General features: G+C 41.8%; 1 protein-coding gene across 2 annotated transcripts in view; it reads left to right on the top strand.

The window, feature by feature from the left end:
* Window positions 1–25,833, top strand: part of LOC136848071 (C2 domain-containing protein 5) — a 201,875-nt gene that overhangs the window by 81,745 nt on the left and 94,297 nt on the right. For both annotated transcript variants that reach the window (XM_067120245.1, XM_067120244.1), the window contains exons 9-10: window positions 574–742; window positions 19,841–20,156. In XM_067120245.1, the coding sequence (XP_066976346.1) occupies window positions 574–742; window positions 19,841–20,156 (485 nt within the window). The remainder of the gene's footprint in view (window positions 1–573; window positions 743–19,840; window positions 20,157–25,833) is intronic.

The following is a 25,833-nucleotide window of genomic DNA, read 5'->3' as shown; positions in this document are numbered from 1 at the left end:
TTCTAGCTTAAATAAAACTCATGAAATTGACCAAAGAGTAGTAGTAGTATGTATCTTAACTGCTACAGCATTATTAGTAAGAAAGAGAAAATCACTGCTGTGAACAGCTTTGTCTTTGAAATACAAGACCCTGGAATGCGACTATATGATGTCGAGACACATGAACAATACCCCAACAAGGCAGAATGAAGGCTCTGAATCTGGTAGCATAGTTGGACATAAGAAAACCATTAGACAAATGCCAATTTTTTTAACAAACATCAGTAATATTATTTTAGAAAATAAGCAAGGAAATAAAGGAAGTTAATTTAGCCTGCTTAAATAGTCAAGTATGATTTAATTTAAAAAAAAACAGGTTAATGTGTACAGATAGTTTTAAAGTTTTATAGTTTGAGAAAGCTAATGAGGACTGTTGTTGGAACAATGAGTCCCTAGGAGGGTGTTGGAATCTTTCACTGCATTTCAATGCAGCAGCTTTGTACCTGTCATATAAGGAAATGTTTGCTTGAGAAATGTATCATAATTTTATTCTACTTGTTGCTTATGTTCAGTTAAAACTGCACTAATTTGCAGGTGGCACTGTGAGTGCTCGTTCAGTGAAATTGCTAGATCGCACTCACACGCCAGAAGAGGTTGAAACTCGTGATAACTGGTGGACACAGTTGCGCATGGAAATACGATCACATGCTCGTGCCCTGGCGTGTAATGTAGTCCTTGGATATGAGGAGTTCACAACAATTAGGTACAGTACAGTAAATTTTCTTTTGTTTGGGAATTTACAGTTTTTAGAAAGTTCTTATGAATAGTTTTTACTAACCTTTATGAGAGTTTGTTCTATGGGAGAATCATTTTGTGCATCTACGTTGCAGGAGAGTTAGTTTTTCATTAGCTTTCAGTGATGACGAGAGGAAATAAATAAAAGTGCTAAGACCATATGTGATATGGTACAATGCTTTAGAATTCATATGCAGTATGGGTTCTTAATAAAATCTGACTGTGAAAATGGATTTTAAGTGAGCATTACACATTGATTCTATGTAGATATTAATGAGGGCCAAAGTAGATGATAAATAAATATCTAATCCTGCTGCAAGTAATAATCTTAGCAATTTATTTATTTAAGCAGTGGATTACTGAGACTCCGTCTAAATTATTTCATCACAGAAATGTATATTCCTGTTTGCAGAAAATGCTGAATCCATATTGCTAAAGAAAAGCAGCCACTGTTTGGGGATTAGACTTTTGACATCTTTCTCACCTCTTTAGAGAGCATAAGTACTGCTAGGAGTCGTGAACTTAAAAAAAATTTATGGAAATGTAATATTAGAAGTTAATTTAATTAATTTAGAAAAAGGAAAACTAATTGTGTGTGGATTTAGCCATAATGGTGACGTAATACCTTTATGGTTATGACTAAACATACCTTGTTCAGTTTGACTAGTTAACTGAATACAGCTGTTATAATCATAAGATATATTAAACACGTGAACACTGTGTCTTTTTTCTTTCGTGAATTCGATCCAATTACGGCTTTAATCATGTCATCCCACGAGGATTTCACACCATCTAAGTTGAGTACTATATCTGGTTGGTTTGTTAAACGTGAGAGGCACAGTATTTATGAACTGTACGGAAATATGTTTACCAGGTGCACAGCCGAACGTAGGCTATGCTTGCCTCTGTTGCGTTTTCGACCCTCAGTCGCCGCATTATCGTCAGCAGAACGAAATTCTGCTAGATACTTTCCATTTACTCCATTTCGGTTTTTGGAGCATATTTTGGAGAAATTACCATGTCGCTGGTGTAGAGGCAAGGGAACCTTTGTATCATGGCTTGAGCTAGGCTCAACTATTTCTGATCATAGATTTTGAGTCTTTTTATTAGTTTCCTTTCCTCCACCAGCGAGTTGGTGCCTTCTCGATGGTGTTATTATTATTATCGTGATTATAGCTAATGTGTATAAGGATGGATGACATGTCCATTCCTGGATTATTTTGTTTATGCATGTGATTCGGCGTCAGAGGTAGGCCATCTTGGTACCTAATGTTATCTACGAATGTTTTTCAGGTTCCGTCTCTGCCACCGAATCATTTATGTTTATATATATATATAATCTTTAGGCTAACCCACATCATTATATCATATATTATTTGCTCTGATAACAAGGTTGGTTTTTAATTCTATCAATTTGGTAGTTACTAGCCTAGCCTACCTGACCAGGCCGTGATATGGTTTTGGAGGGTTAGGCTAGGCATGACATGCGCTCTTACACGATGCTCAGGCTTCCTAGCTCACCTGACGAGGCCGTTTTACGGTTTTGGAGGGTGAAGTTAGGCTAGTGAGAGAGTTCCTCATTCACACTTAGCCCACCTGACCAGGCCGTTAGGTTTTGGAGGGTGAGGTTAGGCTAGTGAGAGAATTCCTCATTCACACTTAGCCCACCTGGCCAGGCCGTTAGGTTTTGGAGGGTGAGGTTAGAATAGTGAGAGGGCTCTTCAATTCATACTTTGCCACCTGACCAGGCCGATTCACTTTTGGAGGGTGAGGCTAGATTAGTACGAAGGTTCTTCTCTCCCCACACCTGTAGCGCTCATCCTAGCCTTCCTGACCAGGCCAAAAAGTTTTGGTTTTGGAAGGTAGGCTAGGAACAGGAGGTTATCCTCCGGCTTTTTCGTGTATATAGCCTAGTCTGTCTTTACCTGAACGATTAGAATCTGGCGACGTTGCCTGGGCGACATCCTCGTAAGAGGAAAGCCGATCGCTTGCGCTCGGCACCTCCGTATAGGAGGTTGTACTCGGCTTCTCGGAGGGTGCATCCACCTGACCGGTCGCCGTTCCGTCGGGTTTCCGCCACTCACCTACGTTTCCCGTGGAAGCAAATAAGAGTTACGATATGATAGATTTAGTTGTTTTTAAAAGTACTTTGTGTTTACCGCCTGCTTGAGGCGGCGGAGTCTCCGCCAGACTAGTCGGATCTCTCGTTTGTTATTGTCCATTTAACCACTCCGGTGGGTATGGTTTCTGGCATATTTTACGGTTTCCATTATTTGGTTACTGCCCTGGGCAATTTGAGAGATGGGCTATATGCGAACACTCTATTTCGCTCAATTTACGCCGATTCCATATTATGTGACATGATGAGATTTCAGTGACAAGTCACGGCGGGGTAACATAGAGTGCTTGCTTATAACATAAATATTAGTTAACCATTCCGTAGCATAAATCTATTTTAAATAGACTTTTGCTGCTGGACTCAGTTCCGGTGGGTCTTGCCTTGATGATACTCATGTACCATCATCCATAATCTTGTTAAGATAGACTTTTGCCGCCGGACTTAGTTCTGGCGGGTCTTGCCTTGATGATACTCATGTACCGTCATTCCACTTACAGATGGTACGTTGTCAGGAGCAAGGGTGCACAGCCGTCCTCCAACAACCCTGCGGACACGAGGTGTGCCGCTCGCACTCCAGTTGCGCGGTACAAGTTGGAGACCTGGTCGTTTGGCACCCGGACGGCTGTGAGATTTGTTACACTCTTTATGAGCTGGTAACAGATGAGTCGGTAAGTGACAAGAGACTGCTAACCTTTAGTCCCTTTTGACTTTAATGGCTCATATGGATATATGCGATAAAAAATTGGAGAATATTTTTAGCAAGTCCTATCTTCTCTTCCAGTCTAACCAAGCAATCCGAGCCTCTTCGCTGTCGACCCTGAAGACCTGGGTCGGCAGATTTGGAAGAAATGTTGCATCTGGCCGCCCCTACGTACTGTCGGAGGAGATTTGCAATCTCCTCTATCCGAATGCTCGGATCTCCGCCGCAGTACCGAAGGACGTGGCCGCCCCACTCATTGCGAGGATCAGGGAGGAGACGCAGCCCCCCCAAGACGAAAATCTGTGCGAAGAGGTGGCGGAAGAGGTAGCGGCCCTCAACATCCACATCTGAGGCTTTCGTCGACCTGCTGATGCAGAGGATCGACTCCAAGGTTGAAGCTCGGCTACAAGATCTCTCGTCTCAGCTTGTCACAAGCTTAGAGACCTCCGGACAGTCAGTGGTGTCATTGGCACAGAGGATGCAGGCCCAGGAAGCTTGCTCTCTGGATTCATCCAATCCGGAGCAGTACAGCAGTCACATGTTGTCCCGGATGCTTCCAGACTGCCCCCCTTTGATAAGGGGAACCCGTGGCGGCTGGCCCTGCATGCCGCCCTGCATAATGGCACACTGACCATAGAGGGATTGGGCACTCGTCGTCTGGAAGAACTAGAGTTCTTTCCGGCCAACCTAGTGCCTCCCTATCCAGGCTTTGCCAGGTTAACTGAGGAAGCCTGGATTAGATCCGATAAGGTCCCTAAGAAAACGGTCATCTTTCCTAGGGACCAAGCTCAATCCACCCTGATGCGCGCTGTCACTGACTGGGAGTGCGAGAACACGAAACTTACTTCCTTTAGAGGAAGTTTCATGATGTTCTCTGTAGGGGACTCTATCCCGACCCCCTGCACTACTAAGATTGCAGAGCTGACCCTTCAGGCTGGGATAGATGGCAAACCCATACCTCAACTCCGGAGACAGATCCTACTTCTCTTCTCTTCCCGGAGATTTGGAATGTTGGGTGGGAGTTCGGCAACGTTCACGGTGGGGAAACTTCGATCCCAGTGTGCCTCCACCCTGTTCAGCGAGCAACTTCCCAGGATTCGGATGCTCTGCTGAAGACGGAGTTTGAGACTAGATGCAGGTTGAGTTGCTCCTTCATTCCGTCACCATCTCAGAGGTAACTGCATTAGTCTATACAGATGAACCTCTGTTTCAGGTCCTCACAAAGTCATTGTTGGCATCCTTCCAATCTGACCTTTATGACTTTGTGGTCGCGAGGCAGAACTGCCGAAAGCACATCTTTGCCGACGCCACCATCAGGCATGAGCCCAATAGACTCATGAAGAGCTCTATCTGGGGACCTAACCTCTTCCCAGAGGATGAGGTCAATAATGTCCTGGCAGAGGCAACCAGAGCGAACCAGAGTCTTCGCTCTCGCTGGGGTCTTCCTTTCAAAAGGAAGTCCTCTGAGACCTCTGGACCTCAACCTAAGTAAAGGAAGAGGTTCAGGAGATTCCAGAACTATCGGAAGCCTCAGGCTCAGACTGTGCTTCAGGCGGTACCGGTCTCACAGATCGGACAGCCTTCCACATCCAAGGCACAGCCTCAGCCGCAGTACGTACTAATGCAGCCGGCTGAGCAAGCTTCGGCTCCGCCAGCCTTCGTGACGTCCCCAGCTTTCAACGCCTCGTTTGAAAACCAAGGGGCGTTTCGGGGATACAATAGACATGCGAGGGGTAGTAGAGCCAGAGCCGCCTACAGAGGTAGAGCAGCGTCCAGACCTCTCTTGCGTGGAAGAGGAGCCCGAGGAGGCAGAGGGAGTAAGACCTCTTCCAATCAATGAGCCTCCTCAGGTAGGCGGGAGATTGTATCTCTTCCGGGACCATTGGACCTTCAGTCCATGGGCCCACAGCATAATTTCAAAAGGTCTGGGATGGAGCTGGAACAGAGGGCCTCCTCCGCCAGTCAGATTCCATCAACCTCCATCCAAAGAATTACTGGACTATGCAAAAGACCTTCTGCAAAAGAAGGCAATAAAGAAAGTCAGGCACTTGAAATTTCAAGGCCGTCTGTTCAGTGTCCCAAAGAAAGACTCAGACAAGCAAAGAGTAATTCTAGACTTGTCTCGTCTCAACTTATACATTCAATGCGACAAGTTTCGCATGCTTACAATCTCGCAGGTACGGACCCTACTTCCCCGTGGGGCCGTCACCACCTCTATAGATCTTTCAGACGCATATTATCACATCCCGATTGCGAGAAATTTCTCTCCTTACCTAGGGTTCAGACTGGGAAAACAAGCATACTCGTTCAGAGTCATGCCATTCGGGCTCAACATAGCGCCCAGAATATTTACCAAACTGGCAGAGACAGTAGTTCAAGAACTACGGGCTCAAGGGATTATGCTGGCAGCATACCTGGGTGATTGGATAATATGGGCATCCAACGCCAAGGAATGTCGAAAAGCAACAATCACAGTAATCAACTTCCTGGAATACTTGGGATTCCAAATAAACAGGAAGAAATCCCGTCCAGTTCCGGCTGCTCAATTTCAGTGGTTGGGAATCCAATGGGACCTAAACACACGCAAACTGTCACTTCCTCCAGCCAAAAGGAGGGAAATAGCCAAAGCTACCAGGCAGTTCCTCAAGAACAAAATAGCCTCTTGTCGTACCCAGGAAAGAGTTCTAGGCTCTCTTCAGTTTGCTTCAGTAACAGATTTGTTACTAAAAGCCAGACTGAAGGATATAAACAGGATATGGCAGAAATGAGCCAAGAGCAGAAACAGAGACAAGGTGTCTCTAATTCCGCCGGTATTGAGGAAAAGGCTTCGACCATGGTCGACAGTCAAGAGTTTGACAAGGTCAGTGCCTCTTCAATTTCCCCCTCCATCGCTAGTGATCCATACGGATGCTTCCCTAAGCGGATGGGGAGGATACTCCCAACACAAGAAAATTCAAGGAACATGGTCGACAGTATTCCGCCAGTTCCATATCAACATTCTAGAGGCAATGGCAGTTTTTCTAACATTAAAGAAACTACGTCCAGCCAGACAGATTCACATCAGACTGGTGCTGGACAGTGCAGTAGTTGTACATTGCCTAAACAGAGGGGCTCCAAGTCGAGCCATATCAATCAGGTAATGATTGCAATTTTCTCTCTGGCAAGGAAACATCTTTGGCACCTGTCAGCTACCCACCTGGCAGGTGTTCGAAATGTCATTGCAGATTCTCTATCCAGGACAACTCCGCTGGAGTCGGAATGGTCCTTGGACAAGACATCGTTCGAGTGGATTTGTCTTCAGGTACCGGGTCTCCAGATAGACCTGTTTGCCACAGAGAGCAACCACAAGCTTCCGTGTTACGTTGCTCCCAATCTAGACCCTCTAGCTCATTCCATAGATGCGATGTCAATCGACTGGAACAGATGGCAAAGGATCTATCTGTTTCCGCCAATAAACCTACTGATGAAAGTTTTACACAAACTCAGATCATTCAAAGGTCAAGTAGCACTTGTGGCACCCAACTGGCCGAAGAGCAATTGGTTTCCTCTTCTACTGGAGTTGAAGCTCCGGCACAAACAGATTCCCAATCCAAGATTGACACAAGTAGTGCAAACTCGGACTGTGTCAGCTTCCTCAAGAATTCTGAGTGCCCTAGCTTTATGGACTTCATGAAGTTTGCAGCTCAGAAAGATGCTAACATTGACCCTCTTAATACACTGTTCATAGAATCAGATAAGAGGGAATCTACATTTAGACAATATGACTCAGCAGTTAAAAAGTTAGCATTATTTCTAAGGGAATCTGAAGCTCAGAATATGACCACGAATCTAGCAATCTCTTTCTTCAGATCATTATTTGAGAAAGGACTGGCCACTAGTACTATTACTACAACAAAATCTGCTTTAAGAAAAATATTTTTACATGGCTTTAATATTAACCTTACAGACTCATATTTTTCGTCAATTCCTAAAGCATGTGCTCGTCTTAGACCAGCAATCCGTCCACACACGGTTTCCTGGTTCTTAAATGATGTACTTAAATTGGCATCAGACACTGATAACGAATTATGTACATACCCGAGTCTGTTAAGGAAGACGTTATTTTTAGTAAGTCTAGCCTCAGGGGCTAGAATTTCTGAACTGTCTGCTCTCTCTAGAGAACCGAATCATGTTGATTTCCTCCCATCAGGAGAAGTTCTGTTGTCTCCGGATCCCAGATTTCTAGCAAAGAATGACGATCCACAAAATAGATGGTCCCCTTGGAAGATTATTCCCCTTCCACAGGATCTATCTTTATGTCCAGTTAACACTTTAAAAGCTTATTTAAATAGAACTTCTAAAAGAACTTCAGGCCCTCTTTTTGTTAGGGAAAATGGGGTTACCATTTCCTTAAAGGCCATCAGGCAACAAATTCTTTATTTTATTGTGGCGGAATTCAAAACCACAAAAAAAACAGTACACAACACTCACCCTGGTCCTCAGTTGCTGGAAGATGGAGTAAGGCGTCCACGGTCGCCAACACAGCACACAAAAAAACACAACCCCAACCAAAACAGAAAAACACACGACTCACGAACATACAGCAACAAGAACAGCACACTAACAAGGAAAAACAACAACTCTGAATCAACACACAAACAAACTGTTTTAGACCAAAAAAAAAAACGACTGACCGGCACTAGCTCTGACTCAAAAACTGCCTTCAAAACGAAAAATCCTCACATATATTCCACAGACAGACAGCGCCGTAAACAAACTAACGACCTCATCCCTCTTCCAACAACCGAAGCACTCACTAACGACAATTACACTCTCTCTCTCTCTCTCTCTCTCTCTCTCTCTCTCTCTCTCTCTCTCTCTCTCTCTCTCTCTCTCTCTCTCTCTCTCTCTCTCTCACAAAACGTTGGGAAATGCTAAATAAAAACAAATTTATTCATCCTCTATATTTCCCCCTTTTTAGCATTTCCCAACCAACACCTTTCACACCTCTTTCAAATCGCCTTACGCAACACCCACGGATGCTCACTAGCAGGTCCTCTAGATCGCGTTCGCGGGCACGCAATCATTCTCTCAGAATCATTCTCTCTTCTAGCAACATTCAAACTCACATCTTCTCCTCCATTCTCTCTCAGATTCATGCTATCTTCTTCACCATTACCACTCTCAATTTCATCCACAATCTCATCTATACCCTCTAACTCGTTCCCAAATACCTCCCCCAATTCTTCAACTAACCCATCCCATTCGCTCATTGACCTTTCCAATTCTTGCAACGATTCATTCATGCTTTCAATCACTCGTATATTACTGCTACGCTCTCTTACTCTTACACTTTCGCTCACCTCCAACCGTTCACTAACCCCTACACGTTCAGTCAACTCAGTTATATCGAACCTGCATATGCTATACGTTCTATCCATACCATCCCATTCATCCGTATTACACGCTTTATCACTTATTTCCACTTTGGCACTCACACCCCTATCACACAACTTACGACCATTCAGTTTACTTACGTTCTTCCCTTTCTTACGTTTTTACCATACTCTATCAAAACAAATTGCTGATCCTCCATACACAAGCTCTCATGCATACTTGGTTCACCCACATTCGATTTCAACCATTTATACACCCCATTCTCTCTCACATATTCCGGTACATCCTTCCATCTACGCAATTGGTTGTGATGCGCTGCATTTCTCTCACACTACCATCTACACATACTTCCCCTACAACATAACTAAGCCCACTGGGACCAACTTCCAACACTTCATACGGACCCTCAAATTTTTCACGCACTTTATTTACATTCAACCGCCCTTTCTCGATTACTTCTTTCAACACTTTCTCGCCCACCTTGTAACTTTCAAACCTTTCATGCGCCTTCTTCCATACCTCCCTATCATTCTCAGATAGACCCAATCTCGGTCTCACTATCTTTTCAAAATTTAACACATATTTACACGGAGACATACCAATACCCTTATGCACAGTGGCGTTGTATACCCACAACGCTCGCCCAACGTTTACATCCCAATCATTATCACATTCACTCATCATACGTAATATCTCTGTCAACGTTCTCACTGTTCATTCCGCCAATCCATTCGCACTGGGCATATACGGCGTAGAGTACACATGTTCGATGCCCCAATCACGCAACATTTGCTCAAACTCCCATCCAACAAATTCAGGCCCAATTGTCACTCAACACGGCGAGAGTACACATATTCGATGCCCCAATCACGCAACATTTGCTCAAACTCCCATCCAACAAATTCAGGCCCATTGTCACTCAACATCACTTGACCACACCATTGGCAACATCACTTTACCCACCATTCTCGCTACAGTCTCACTCTTTTTGTTCGAATCGCTACGCGCATATGCAAACTTACTCAAATGATCTACCATTACAACCATTCCCACATGTCCTCTAGCAGTCACAGGAACGACACACAATCAATCACAACCATCTCAAATAACTCTTTCATCTGCAATCGCAACACAGGTGGATTCGCATGCACTTTGATACTTACCCTTCTGACAGTCCGCACACGTAATCGCTACATCCGCACAAATTTTACTCAATCCAGGCACATACAATCTCTCTCTCATACATTCCCATAATTTATTTTTCCCCAGATGCCCAAACCTATTATGCACCAATAAACACATACCCACGGCTGCGTCTTCCGAAAATATTGGCACATACACTTCCCCATCCCATATTCCTTCCTGATGCAAAAAATAAACTATACCTTTACATACAACAAATCTCTTAGCACTTTGCTTATACACTTCTAACTCAGACGGCCAACTTCCTACTCTTACACCCCTAACACACTCTCTTAACATATTTATTTTCATGCACTGATTTTGCATCTGCTTAATTTCCTCTTCACTCAACAAATCATTTTCACTCCTTGCAATATCTACCATACCTACAAAACTAGTTTTAGACACATCCCCTCCTTTAACCTTCGTTATTTCCCTGCTGCCCTTTCCTAAAATTCCCTCCCGACATCCACACTTATATCATGCATTCTCATAAAATCAATTCCTAATAAAAACATGTTGGCATATCATTCTCACCCATGACTACAAAATTATGTATTATTTCAAATCCCCCTAACTGAATTTTTAATTGTACCTCCTCCCATACTAACACACTCCCTTGTCCCAAACCATGTATCCTTACACTCGTCGATTTTCTTTTTATATCCCAATCGCACCTTTCCAATTCACTAACTACTGTACTACTCACTAACGACACTTGTGCTCCCGTGTCTACCAAACTACAATATTTATTCTGATCCACCACTACATTCGTTACTAATTTACCTTTCGCTTCATGCATACACGCTCTCACGGCTACATTCACCTGCTTAGCTTCCTCACAACCATCCTCATCGCATTCATCTTCAACGATATCCTCAACCCTTCCCCTTATTCCCTCATTTTCCCCACAATCACCTTTCTTAACCAGCCAGCTACAAGTATCCTTTCCACAGTGAACATTTAAAATCACATCCGTACCATTTTCATTCACCCTTCCTTTATACTTCACCGGCCTATTCCATCCAAAGAACAATCGTACTGTAATTTTAAACATTTCAGCCACTACCAACAACACTTTCACTAACTTTTCCTCCTCGTCTAATTCCCTTCCTTCCTCGCGCACTCCTCCTTCCGGCATCTCATTCATCACCTTTTCACGTAACTCCTTCATGCTTGCAGGTACTCCGTCAATCAACCCATTTGTTTCCATATTACTCAACCCCCCAAACAGACATTCCCACACTCGATTCTCCCCTACATACTGTTGCTTTACCACAAATCCTACAGGTACTTGGTCCGGGTCCCAGTCGCTCCTAACCCTATCATCTCGTTCAGTCCACATACGCGACATAGCATCTGCAACAATATTCTGTCTACCTTGTACATACTCTACCTTAAAACTAAACTCATTCAAATCCTCTATCGTTTCTCAATTCTAGCATTCACACTCTCCTTTTTAACCATATATACTAGCGGTCGATGGTCCGTCCGTATCACAAAATCTACCCCATACAAAAATACTTTCAACGCTTTCACACAAAACCTTATTGCAGCCAATTCCTTTTCAATCACCGAATATTTCAACTCTGCCTTTCCAAACGCCTTGCTCACATACGCAATTACTCTCAATTGTTCTCCCCCATTCGCCTTCTGCATTTGTACCAAGCATCCTCCCATACTATATTTACTTGCATCCGTATACAGTTCTAGTTTATTCGCATTCTCACTATAGTCCGGGAAAGCCAACGTCACGTCTCTTGCAGCCTCCTCTTTCAATCTCTCGAACGCTTGATCATTCGCTCATCCCATTTCAATCTTACACAATTTCTCTTCCCATCCATTCAGTAAGTGGTTTCCCGATCCTGAACAATCTTTTATAAACTTCCTTCCAAACTCAATTAAACCCAAAAATCCTTTCAACTCACGCACGGTCCGGGACGTGGAAATTCCTACCTTATTCACGAACTTATCACTCTTCCTTACACCTCTTCCATTCACCATATGCCCTAGGAATTCCACCTCCCCAGCCAACCAAGCACACTTTTCAAGTTTTACTTTTATTCCTACTTCTTCCAACCTTTCTAACACTCGTTCAAGCAGTTCCATATTCTCTTCTACAGTCTCACTCGCAATCAAAATGTCATCTATAAAAACAGTTACCTTCTTGCGATCAAACCTAGCCAGAACCACATTCATTGCCCTTTGGAAGGCAGCAGGCCCATTAGCCAGTCCGAAACTCAATCTTCGGAACTGGTAGTGGCAGGAACCACTAGAAAAGGCCGTAATATGCCTGCTCCCCTCCTCCAGAGGCATCTGGTAATAGCCCCTTACCAGATCTAATTTTGTAAACACTTTCATTCCATTCATCTTGTACACACAGTCAGACACCACATTCATCGGGAATCGCTCTTTCACAGTTACTTCATTCACCTTCCGATAATCCACACACATTCGCAAACTTCCATCTGGCTTACGTACCAGTACAGTGGGGCTATTCCAGGCGCTCGTACTCCTTTCAATCACTCCCACCCTCTCAAGCTTCTCACACTGCTCCTCTATCTCACGATTGATAGACGGAGAAAAATGTCGGGGCGCTGATATATGGGGTGTCGTCTTCAGAACTATTTTAAATTCGGGAAGCTTTGATCCCCCAAAATCCTCGTCTCCACGACTCAATGCCCCCCGCCTATCCCACAACATTCTCCTCAATCGTTCTCTTACGTTATCACTTACATTTTCATCTACCTTTACTCTTTCCTTCAACTCCTCATACGTCCAATCATTAACTCCTTTCAAATCACCTGTCATCACCTGCCGTACCTTCACACGTGCCTCTCATCATCCACATTCACCAACGTGCGTAATATTCCCACGCAATCTCCCTCACATATTCCTCGGACTCGCTTCTTCCTGACACTCGGCAATGACGTTATATATACCCTCGGATCTCCCATGTTCAAAACCCCATCATATACACACACATTTGCCCTGACTAATTTATTTATGTCTATTCCTCAACCACATACTCACACCTATCATTGTTGGCTATCCCAGGCTATCCGGCCATGCCACTTTCACACTCACAACTTCTCCAATCTCATGTGGCACTTTTACCCTCTCTGTCGCAATTACAGGCACTCTCTTCCACAATTTTTGCTCAACCCTACCATCCTTCCCCAAATACAAATCCCTAAGCACATCCCCTTTCATACGTAATTCAATTACATTCATACTAGGACGGACCACCATCCCGCATTTTTTTCAAAAACTCACATCCCAATAAAATATCATATTTATCATTCGTACTCTCAATCACACAAAAATCACTTTCATCCATCACTACACCCCCAATTTCTAACTGTTCACACACTCTTCCAACCACTGCTACCCCTAAATTTCCAATCCCTCTTACTTCCCCTGACAGTTCCTAATCTCACACGTATTCCTCAATTTCTCACATCCATTCTTAAATATGACATTCATACTACACCCGGTATCTACTAAGGCAATCAATCTTACTCCCCTTACAACACACTTGCACACTCATGCACTCGTCAGTCTTTCCAGCAAAACCTCCCTCATGCAACAACCCCTCATGTACATGCATCACACGCACCGCTTGCATTCTGGAGGATCCACCCATTTGAACCCCTTCACACTCAGTTTCCCGAATTCGCTGTCACAGTCACCCTCTTTCGTCTACATACACTTGATACATGCCCTTCCATTCCACATTCGTCACACTTCGCTCTCGGTTCTGAACACATTCTCGCATAATGCCCATTCTTACCACAGTTGCCACATATTACATTCACTCGGGTACCCCTACAACCATTAGCAATATGACCCACCTGTCCGCACCTGTAGCATTTAACCCCTATCTTTCGTACACTCCCTTACCAAATGTCCGGTTGCCCACACCGAAACACGCTCCCAAAGCCCACCTACACTCATTCTTTGTATGTCCTTCCTTTCCACATCTAAAACACTTCGCTCGACTTCCACTCATCGACCTTCCCTTTGTACACTACTATCCCTAACCCGTCCAACCCGTTGTTCCCTTACAAACCCACCATTCATCCTCCCTGGCACCTCCCCATTACTTGCTCTTACACTCCTATCTATTACACTATCGGCCATTCTCATTGGGCCCCTCAACACTGCATCCCTAAAGCTTCCGAATTCTGGTACTCTCTCATCTACCCCAGCCCTTACACTTACACTTCTGCTCTCTTTTATAACCCTGTCAAGCTCATAATCTTCTACAATTTCCAAAATTTCTCCCCAAGTCAACCTTTCATTCGTCCATCTTTTCTTCTCCTTCCGCTTCAAGTTCACAAATTCTCTAACTCCATCTGGCACTGTCCCTAACAACTTCCGTACTAACTCCTTACATTCATCTATCCCATCATCCCCAAACTTCTTCCTTGCCAACGTCTCCAGCCTACAAGCATACAGTGACAAGGTTTCCCCAGCTTTCATTCTCGCCTCATCAAATTCATTCTTCCTCTTATACTTAACACTCGCTTTCATACGCCTCGCTTGCTCAACTAGTCTAGCTTTCACCTTGTCATACTCAACATCCCCTACACTCATAATAACCCTATACATATCAAGCAAAAACCCAGTCAAATATTCTCCTAATTCTCGTGCCCACACTCTCTTACTTTCCCCATACTTATCCTGACAAAACCTTTCATACTCCCTAAAGAAATCATGCACATCCCTACTTCCATACTCATTATACTTTTCACACCGGGGTACCTCCCTCACATACATAGCCTTTCTCACTTCTTTCTCACTTTCACTCTCACTTTCGCTACTTTCACTCTGTCCTTTCATACCCTCTTCCGAATACAAAGAGTCCACTTCTGCACTTACATTCATCTTACTCATTACACTCTTCTTCCCCCTCTTTTTATCCACTTTTATCCACTCACCTCCATCCACCTCACTATCACTACTGCCTTCACCCTCTCCCTTCTTTCCTGCCTTTCCCACTTCCTTACCCTTCTTACCAGTTTCCTTTCCCTTTCCCTTCTTCCCTTTTTCTTCCCCTGACTTATCCTTACTTTCCCTCCGTTCCTTCCCTTGCTTTTCATTCCCCTTTTCCTTACCCTGCCTTTCATTCTCTCGTTTCTTACTTCCTATTTCCACATCACTTTCATCACTCACGCTTCCATTCACTTCTTCCTCCTTTTCTTTCTCTCTTGCCCCTTCACACGTTCCAGAGAACCTGCCTCCAACAGCCCCTTCTCCAAAAACACCCTTGAACATACCTTTCACCATTTCTTCCACACCTTTCATCATTCCCTCCAACTTTTTATCCACCCTCTCTTCCATTCTCTCTTCTGACTCTTTCATCTCCCCTTTCATTTCTTCTTTTGCACTTCTTAGCATTCCCCCCATCTCCTCCAACTGACTCCTCAACTCCTCATTCTCACTCCTCAGCCTCCCATTCTCCTCCTCCAGCCTACCCTGGAGTTCCCTAGCCACCCGGAGTTCCTCTCTCAGTTTCTCTATCTCACTCATCCTGACCTCTTACTCTCACTCTAGCCACCACAAACAATCCTAATAGCAATTATACAACAGCCCCACGTTGGGCGCCAAATATAATGTGGCGGAATTCAAAACCACAAAAAAAACAGTACACAACACTCACCCTGGTCCTCGGTTGCTGGAAGATGGAGTAAGGCGTCCACGGTCGCCAACACAGCACACAAAAAAACACAAACCCAACCAAAACAGAAAAACACACGACTCACGAACATACAGCAACAAGAACAGCACACTAACAAGGAAAAACAACAACTCTGAATCAGCACACAAACAAACTGTTTTAGACCAAAAAAAAAAAAACGACTGACCGGCACTAGCTCTGACTCAAAAACTGCCTTCAAAACCGAAAAATCCTCACATATATTCCACAGACAGACAGCGCCGTAAACAAACTAACGACCTCATCCCTCTTCCAACAACCGAAGCACTCACTAACGACAATTACACTCTCTCTCTCTCTCTCTCTCTCTCTCTCTCTCTCTCTCTCTCTCTCTCTCTCTCTCTCTCTCTCTCTCTCTCTCTCTCTCTCTCTCTCTCTCTCACAAAACGTTGGGAAATGCTAAATAAAAACAAATTTATTCATCCCTCTATATTATTAAACAGGCTAACCCAGATTCAGTACCTCGGGTACATGATATTCGGGCGGTAGCCACCTCAGCTAATTATTTTCACAATATGAATTTTGATGACCTTAAAAGGTATACGGGCTGGAAATCACCAACAGTATTTAAACGCCACTATCTTCAGTCCTTAGAGGCTCTTAAATATTCCACTGTAGCTGCAGGAAGTATTGTTCCTCCTGGCCCAGCTCAAGACTAGTATATAACTCTTGTTTATCCTTGTTGTAATGTAATTCTTGATTAAATTACCTATTGGTATATTCTCTCGCCTACCTGCCTCGCTTGCTTACCCTGCTTTCTAGCCTTTTAGGTCAGGTCTGCTTCATAGCCTGACTCCTGCCTGTAACATTGATATCCTGTTTTTAAGACATAATCTGTTTAGCATTAAGTATCTTGGTGTTGGTTATTTGGTATTTCTAGGCTATGTGCCTTATAGTTTTTTAATTATATTTTGAATTTTATAATTTGGGGTTATTAAAACTCAGTATTGTTCTCTTAGTTTTATTTAGCTCCATTAAGGTAATCCTTTAGATGGTACCACCAAGCTATTGTATGGCTGATTCTCTGTTACTATTTCACTGGGTGACACAGGTCGAGCCCAGAAAAGGGATTTTGACAACGGAAAAATCTATTTCTGGGGGAAGACCTGTGTCACCCAGTGACCCATCCCTATTCTTCCTTTCCCACCCGGATAGCATACCTAGCTTGGAGGGGTGCTAATTTTGGGATGAAGATGGCGGGTGCAGTGGTAGGTGGCAGCGAGCGGAAGGTAGTGGTTGGGAAGCTCACCCATGTTGGGGCTTTGAGAATGGAGAGATCTGTTGGGCAAAGCATCTGTGATAGTGGCTACCACTCACCCCTTAGTGCATACCGACACCATTGTGGTGATCGATCCAGGGGTAGTAACCCTGGCATTATGGATAGCTTTTTCTCTGGTATATTTAGCAATATTTATACCTAGAAATGCGTGCTATTGGAACCATTTCACTGGGTGACACAGGTCGAGCCCAGAAATAGATTTTTCCGTTGTTCAAAATCCCTTTATTAGGGAATACCTTTTGGTTTCAAGTACAGTAATCTCTCCTGTATCTGGGTTCATACTTCAGAGGCCCTGCCAGATAATGGAAATTTCTGTACATGAACAAAAAACACTCCACAGGTGTAATGCCACAACTAATTACCCTTACTCCCCCCTACTTTGACAGTAATACATAACTGAATAAACTAGATACACAGTAGTGTACACAAAATAAAAACCAAATTGTACAGTATACTATATGTGAAATATTTAAAAAAATTTAAATTAAGATTTCTCTCTCTCTCTCTCTCTCTCTCTCTCTCTCTCTCTCCTGTGAGATTACGGTCGACCCCCCGCCTATTTGCGGTTCTGGATTTACGGCTTCACCTCCTCCTCCTCCTTCTTTAGACCGTATTAATCCCACTGTATAGCAGGGTCGGCCGGTCGAGTCAACTTTCTCCGTCTATTTCTATTCCTTCCATCTGCTTCACCCATTCGCAAATTTTTCTGTGGAACATATATCCCCATTATTCACAGAAAATTTGCCTATTCATAGAATTTTTCATAGAGAAATATTCACTAATTACTGTATTTTCATATTATTTTCATGATTAAATACATTTTTCATGTTAAAACTATTAAAATAGGCAGGTATAAGCATTCTTAGAGTGGGTTTTTGGTGTTTGAACTGTCAGAATAGGCAGTTATAAGTGTTTTTTAGGGGGTATCAAGTATTCGCGGATTTTAGCTATTAGAGGGGGGGGTTGTGGTCCCTATCCCTTTTGAATCCTGTCTATCCATCTCTCACATTCTACGAGTTTCCGTTTGTGGCACTCGACCGGGAACAGAACCCCTGCTGTTAACCCTGGACTGACTTCTTAGAATTGATATCAACCCGCTTCCACCATGAAAGCTGATTGGTAATTAGAACACTTGGCTTGTTAGGAATTTGTGTCACATGCACTCATGACATTTTTTTGTATATTCATGAATATTAAGCCACAGTTTTCTTTTAATATCCAGTTCACAACACTCACAATAATTTACACTCAAGGGGAATTATGAATGATAAGTGCTGCTTCCTCAGCAAGAATCAAATTGATCCCTGCTTTAGAAATGTCAGTAGACAGTGACAGACTACTTGAGCCATCAAGAGAGATACAAGTTGATATCGACTCTGCTGAACATATTCATGCTGAATTCAGGTTCTGTATTTAGAAACAATATCAAACCATCTCTACCATGATACCTGATTGGTAAGTTTTGCAACACACACATGTGAAAAAAATTCATAATTAACAAGTGTTACAAACTTGCTAATTAGTTATCATGGAGAAAATGGATTGACATCCATTCTAATTACAGAACCTGATTTTAATATGCCTACATACAGCAGTGTCAGTATGAACTTATATCTCTCTTGAAGGCTCAGTGTTCTAAGTCAATGTCCATCATTGTTCTGAAGCAGGCACTGGTTCTATTTTTGCCTTGGACACAGCACTTATCATTTATAATTCCCCTTTGTTGTAAGTTATCCCCAGAGTACGGGTACTATGTAGTGAATTGGATACTGGAAACAATATTTGGCAGCACAGAATGCTCCCTGTAGAATCTCTCACCTGTGTCCATCTTGGCAACCATCCAGTGAGTCAAATGAGGAATAAAGGAGGTAGGGATGTACTTAGCAGTCGACTTCCTGGCAAAGAAAGGCTGTCTAACCTGTGAAGATCAGCTTTGAAGTTGGTTTGACATATGAAGGTATTGAGGAGCACTTATAGGTCAGTCTCTGCAGAAACTGCAATCTTTCAAATGCAATAAAGTATCCTGTGATTGACAAAACGTACCGCATTATAGGAAAATACAGGATATTTCATGGAATGTATTTAATATATATAAGTAAATTGACACCAAAAAATTAAAGGAACGTCATGATTCATGAAAATTATTTAAAAAATACAGAATATAAAGAACAGAAATCCCTAAGGATCAAAAGTAATGAGATACTAAACATGAGCAAGTACTTTCAGTAACACAGTAGCAGCAAGCACTCACCGACTATAAACTAATGGCACTGAGTCAAGCATAAAATTCACATAAGAGAATACACAACATAAGTGAATGAAGTGGAATAAATGAAGAAATGATGGATGAAAAATAATTAGTGGCACATTAAAATAATAGCAAAATGGTTCTAATCCTGGGAGAGCACAGCATATGCTCAAAATGCAGCCACGTGAAGGAATGAAGAGGTGCCTTCCAGGATAGTGGAGCATGGTGTGGGCATGCACATTGGGGTCAGGTCATTCTTCTTTCAAGGACATTGAAGTTGGTGTGGCTGGGAGATCTCAACACGTAATAAGGTTATTTATGCTTAATGCGTATGTATGAACAACATGCTTTGTGTCTTATGAAACACTGTTTTGTTGATATTCAAGGTGGACAAGCATAACATTGAAAAATGCTTTGAAATTTATATTGGTTATTTTCAGTGATGAAGTGTGTGTGCTCAATGCTACAGGAACAGCAGCTGTGATCAGTCTCCATTACCTTGACACTGAGATACCCAGTATACCAACTTCAGCAAGGAGTTACAGGGATGCCATGACTATGTCTCTTGATAGAAAAGATTTTGAACAACAGCAGCAGCAGCAGTTGCAGCAGCAAGGACCACAACCACAGTCACAGCCACTGCAACAACAAGTACAACAGCAGCAGCAGACACAGCAACAGCAACAATTACAGCAAGGACAGCAAACTCAGCCATCTGGGAAGCCATCTTGCAAAGATACTCATTCTGGCTCGCAGGTAAGGACCAGTTCCCTTAAGAATGGTATTAATAAGTACTTCAGCTTTTGGATTTTACACAGTAGCCTTTTGTAAGCATAGGCTAAAAAAGTTAATATTTGGTAGTTTGCCCTAATTCCAATAAAATCCTTTTTCACGAATGGTGTCCCTTTCCTTTCCTCAGTCTTTCTTCTCTCCTTTTTTCATTTCTTTTAGGCCTGGGTTTATTAGAACTTGTTTGCTCATTTCTTAAGTTTCCAGAAGTAGGAAATTGTAAGGACCTGTGTTGATGTGCACTCATTCCGTATTGGAAAAAGAATTTTGTTTTAGTAAGAAAAAGGAAATGTTCAGCTTATTTCAGAAAAATGCAGTTTTGAAACTATTCTGCCCTAAATTTGTAATGTGATGTATATAAATTGCTGTTGGTAGGACCTGGAATTTAGATAAATTTAGATTTTAATGTACCTGGGTTTATGCTATAGTGCATGCCATTAAATTGCTTGGAGTTGTTGTATGTTGCTGTGAAATTCTTGTGTATCATACCAATTTTCAAAGTGGAAATGAAAGTAAAACTTCCATTTGAATGATGTAGTTGATGTGATGAGAGGAAATAAAATGAAGAGATTATATTTATTTTTAATTAAAAGAAAGGATCACTCACACATTGTGTATCGATAGTCTTTTAATTTTTGTCATGATTGAGAGTGAAATTAGGTTTCAAAAATATTAAAAGTGGTGTGGTGTGTGCTGTATTGTCATATGAGATCATTAGACCAAGAGTTTAAGGGGGATGCAAACTAGCTGTCTGTTATGCAATTCTTAATAACCTCCTCCTAGTTTTTGAGGTTGTGTAAAAGATTTGTGCCTTGAATTTTCAAATTTTTTCTGAAATATTTTGTGTGAGGTGCAAGCATAGAATTGAATGTAAACTAAGTGTAATAGATAAGTTAGAATGAAAGTTAGACTACAGTGCTCGTCAACCTCAGATTTGTTTTATCATAAACCCATTACTTTAATATAGCTACTTTTGCGTGTCATAAGATGTATCAAACACAGCAGTTTTGGTCAAAAGAAAGAAGACTGATGTCAGTCTGTAGCCTTGCACATACACTTTGATCTCAAGGTACCCACTGGCTAACTGCCTCACTTCTTGTGTATCTGCTGAACTGTTCACAGAGCATAAAAAGCCCCAGACTTCTTGACTATTTTAAAAGATTGCCATAATTTATTCATACATTCATTCTTTTCATTTACAGTACTTGTACAAAATTTCAATATTTAATTTAATAGTTACAATGAAAATCTCAACTTGGGTTTGTGACATCTCTGTGTTTGGGAGACAGTGAAGGGAAAATATTGTTAGTACTTATTTTTCTGATTTCTTGCTTTTGATTTGTCCGTACTAAGTTTTCCTTTTATTCTGTGTACATGTATCATATTGATAATCATTAGTTTATGAATTAGGATAAATTGTTCATATGCAGAACAAACCTGGGTCTTAACTTACGGATAATTCTTCTAGCGCCGGCTGAAAACTGGTAAAAAGGAAACACACAAGGAATTGATGCCAATGAGGTAGGTTGATAGGCCTAGGTGGCAACTGGCACCACCACTGCGTATGAATCGAGGTGGTGATGCCTAAGTTTCTTCTTTGCTGCCCTCGTAGGAAGACGTGCTTTGCTCGTCTCTCTGAAGCCAGTGTTTTTCTTCTTTACCTTTGTTTTGTGTTTGCTTGCACTTTTGAGTGATTCTTTGTTTTTGTGTGCTTTGGGCTTCTATGTCTGATCATGGAACCCCAAGAATCATCTCAACTTCCCTACAAAGAGACAACAACAACAGCAAGGACATCCTTTTCACAGGGTCCAAAGACACTCTTACAGGGGAAAAGGGAAAGCAACACTTGGAATGCTTACCAAGGGCAAAGGCAGAGGAAGAGGTGGATCCCAGTAGGAATTGTATGGTTGGAGGTCGGCTTCGACGACACCACAGGCAGTGTAAGTCTTCCCCTAGGGGACACAGCATTATTTTCAAGGGGCTGGGATGGAAACTATCTCATCCCCCCCCTTTAAAGGAGTTCCTCCAAAAACCAGACCCCTCTGTGGAAGATTATGTGCAGAAGGCCCTGTTAAAGAGAGCCTTAGAGAAACATGCACATATTTGCCATCAAGCACGTCTTCAGTATCCGCAAAAACGATTCATCCAAATGAAGAGTGATCCTCATCCTATCAACACTGAACAAGCAGAATGTTTGCCAAAAGTTTTGGATGACTACCGTTGCCCAAGTACATTCAGTCATTTTACAAGGGACCTGGACAGCTTCTGTAGATCTGAAAGACGCAAACTAGTATGTCCCTATCGCCATTCCCTCCTGCCCCTTCCTAGGTTTCCGGACAGGGAAAGATAAGTATAGATTCAAAGTCATGCTCTTTGGGCTAAACATTGCCCCAAGAATTTTTACAAAATTAGCAATGGTAGTTGTTTGAGCACTCAGACAAGAAGGAATACAACTCGTAGCCTACCCAGGCGATTGGTTAATCTGGGGGCCTACAAGAAAAGAGTGTTTAAGAAACCTAAGAGTAGTGGTCAACAGACTCCAGTGAAAAGGCTTTCTAATAAATTGGAAAAAATCCACCCTCATACCCAGCAGACATTTTCAGTGACTGGAACTGTGTTGGGATACCCTTCATGGCCAGTTGTCTCCCCCATCAATACTCAAAACAGAATAAGGAAAAACCTCAAAACGTTCCTTGCACAGCCCAGAGTTTCCAGACGGCAATTAGAACATACGATGGTCCTGCTGCAGTTCGCATCAGTAGTAGTTCTAATACTCATATTACAACTAAAAAAGGTGAACCAATTCTGGCTATCACATAGAAGAAAAAAGATGCGAGACCAGTGTCATCAAAAGAATAAAAAAGTTGGGGAGATACTTCGGCCTTGGACCCGGAAGAAGTCTCTGGCGAAACAGGTCACCCTGACTCCTCCATCTGTACAATACATACAGATGCCTCGTTGACAGGTTGGGGAGGACACTGGGATGATCGTCAGGTGGCAGGGAGGTGGTCAGCTGCTCTGAGGAATTGTCATATCAATTTCCTACAGCTGATGGCTGTCTTTTTGTCTCTCAAAAACTCAGCCTCCAAAAGAGACACATTTAATTGGTTCTAGACAACATGACTGCAGTGCCCTGCATCAAGAGGTTGGGATCATGTTCACCTCCTCTCAGTATGGTAATGCTAACCCTCTTTGTATGGCGGAAGCAAGGAAGTGGGCACTTGTCTGTAATTCATCTCACAGGTTCTCTCAATGCAATAGCAGACCCTCTATCAAGGAAAATGACAGCCTCAACAGAGTGGATGTTGGATAACCACTCCTTTCAAACAATAGCCAGCATGCTTCCATAATCGGAGGTGGACCTGTTTGCCACATGCAAGAATAACAAAATTCCAGTGTATGTGTCTCTGAACTCGGACAATCAACAGCAAGAGATGCCTTCCTACAAGACTGGAATAAATGGAAGACAATATACCTTTTTCCAACATTGTCCCAGATTTTGAAGGTCTTGAGCAAGCTTCTAACCTTCAAAGGAACTGCTTACTTAACCCTTAAACGCCGAGCCTCTATTTACTAAAACGTCTCCCGTATGCCGGCGGCGTTTGGTGAGTTAGTGCCGAAGCGGAAAAAAAGTTTTTTTCAAAAAATCACAGCACGCTTATTTTTTAAGATTAAGAGTTCATTTTTGGCTCCTTTTTTGTCATTGCCTGAAGTTTAGTATGCAACCATCAGAAATGAAAAAAAATATCATTATCATATATAAATATTGAAATATATGACAGCGCAAAAAAAATTTGTCATATATAATTTTATACAAATCGCGCTGTAAGCAAAACGGTTAAAGCTGGCGGGTTATTTTGTTTTTCTTTGTATTGTACACTAAATTGCAATGATTTTGTTATATAACAAATTGTAAAACGATCAAAGCAACACAGAGAAAATATTATCACAAAATGATGCATGAATTGTGTAGCGGACGTAAAAAATGTTTTTTCAAAAATTCACCATACATCGAAATATTGTGCTAGAGACTTCCTGGTTGTTGAAAAATGAAGCTAATTGATTGAATATTACTAGACTGTAAGTGTTTTAGCTTACAATTGCAGTTTTCGACCATTTCGGTCGAGTTAAAGTTGACGGAAAGTCGAATTTTTTCTATTTATCGTGATTTATATGAAAATATTTCAAAACTGATAAAAGCTACAACCATGAGTTATTTTCTGTTGTATTGTACATGAAATTGTGCATATTTTCATATATAAAACTTTATGTAACGACTAATATAAAATGGTGCAAATATTACGACAACGGTGACGAAAGAATTTCTGAGATGTTCGGCCGAGTTACCGCGCAGATGTAAGGAAAATGTTTTTTTCAAAAATTCACCATAAATCAAAATATTGTGCTAGAGACTTCCAATTTATTGCAAAATGAAGGTAAACGATTGAATATTACTAGAATGTAAGAGTTTTAGCTTACAATTGTGTTTTTTGACCATTTCGGTCAAGTTAAAGTTGACCGAAGGTTGAAATTTTGGCAGTTATCGGGATTTATGTGAAAATATTTCAAAACTGATAAAGGCTACAACCATGAGCTATTTTCTGTTGTATTCTACATGAAAATGCACACATTTTCATATATAAAAGTTTATGTAACAACTAATGTAAAACGATGCAAACATTACGACAACGTGACGAAAGAATTTCTGAGATGTTCGGCCGAGTTACCACGCGCAGACGTAAGGAAAAAGTTTTTTTTTCAGAAATTCACCATAAATCGAAATATTGTGCTAGAGACTTCCAGTTTGTTGCAAAATGAAGGTACATGATTGAATATTACTAGAATGTAAGAGTTTTAGCTTATAATTGTGTTCTTTTACCATTTCGGTCGAGTTAAAGTTGACCGAAGGTTGAAATTTTGGCAGTTATCGTGATTTATATGAAAATATTTCAAAATTGATAAAAGCTACGACCATGAGTTATTTTCTGTTATATTCTACATGAAATTGCACACATTTCCATATATAAAACTTTATGTAACGACTAATATAAAACGAAGCAAACATTACGACAACGTGACGAAAGAATTTCTGGCGCGGACGTAAGGAAAAAGTTTTTTTCGGAAATTCACCATAAATCGAAATATTGTGCTAGAGACTTCCAATTGGTTGCAAAATGAAGGTAAATGATTGAATATTACTGGAATGTAAGAGTTTAAGCTTACAATTGCGTTTTTTTACCATTTCGGTCGAGTCAAAGTTGACCGAAGGTTGAAATTTTGGCAGTCATCGTGGTTTATATGAAAATATTTCCAAACTGATAAAAGCTACAACCATGGGTTGTATTTTGCTGTATTTTACATGAAATTGCTCACATTTTCATATATAAAACTTTATGTAACGGCTAATATAGAACAGTGCAAAAATTACGACAAAATGACAAAAGAATTTCTGAAATTTTCAGCCGAGTTACTGTGCGGGCGTAAGAAAAAAGTTTTTTTCAAAAATTCACCATAAATCGAAATATTGTGCTAGAGACTTCCAATTTGTTGTAAAATGAAGGTACATGATTGAATATTACTAGAATGTAAGAGTTTTAGCTTACAATTGCGTTTTTCGACCATTTCGGTCGAGTCAAAGTTGACC

The sequence above is a fragment of the Macrobrachium rosenbergii genome, chromosome 18, assembly GCF_040412425.1.
Source record: "Macrobrachium rosenbergii isolate ZJJX-2024 chromosome 18, ASM4041242v1, whole genome shotgun sequence".
Taxonomy (NCBI): domain Eukaryota; kingdom Metazoa; phylum Arthropoda; class Malacostraca; order Decapoda; family Palaemonidae; genus Macrobrachium; species Macrobrachium rosenbergii.
This window is presented reverse-complemented; position numbering and strand designations above follow the sequence as displayed.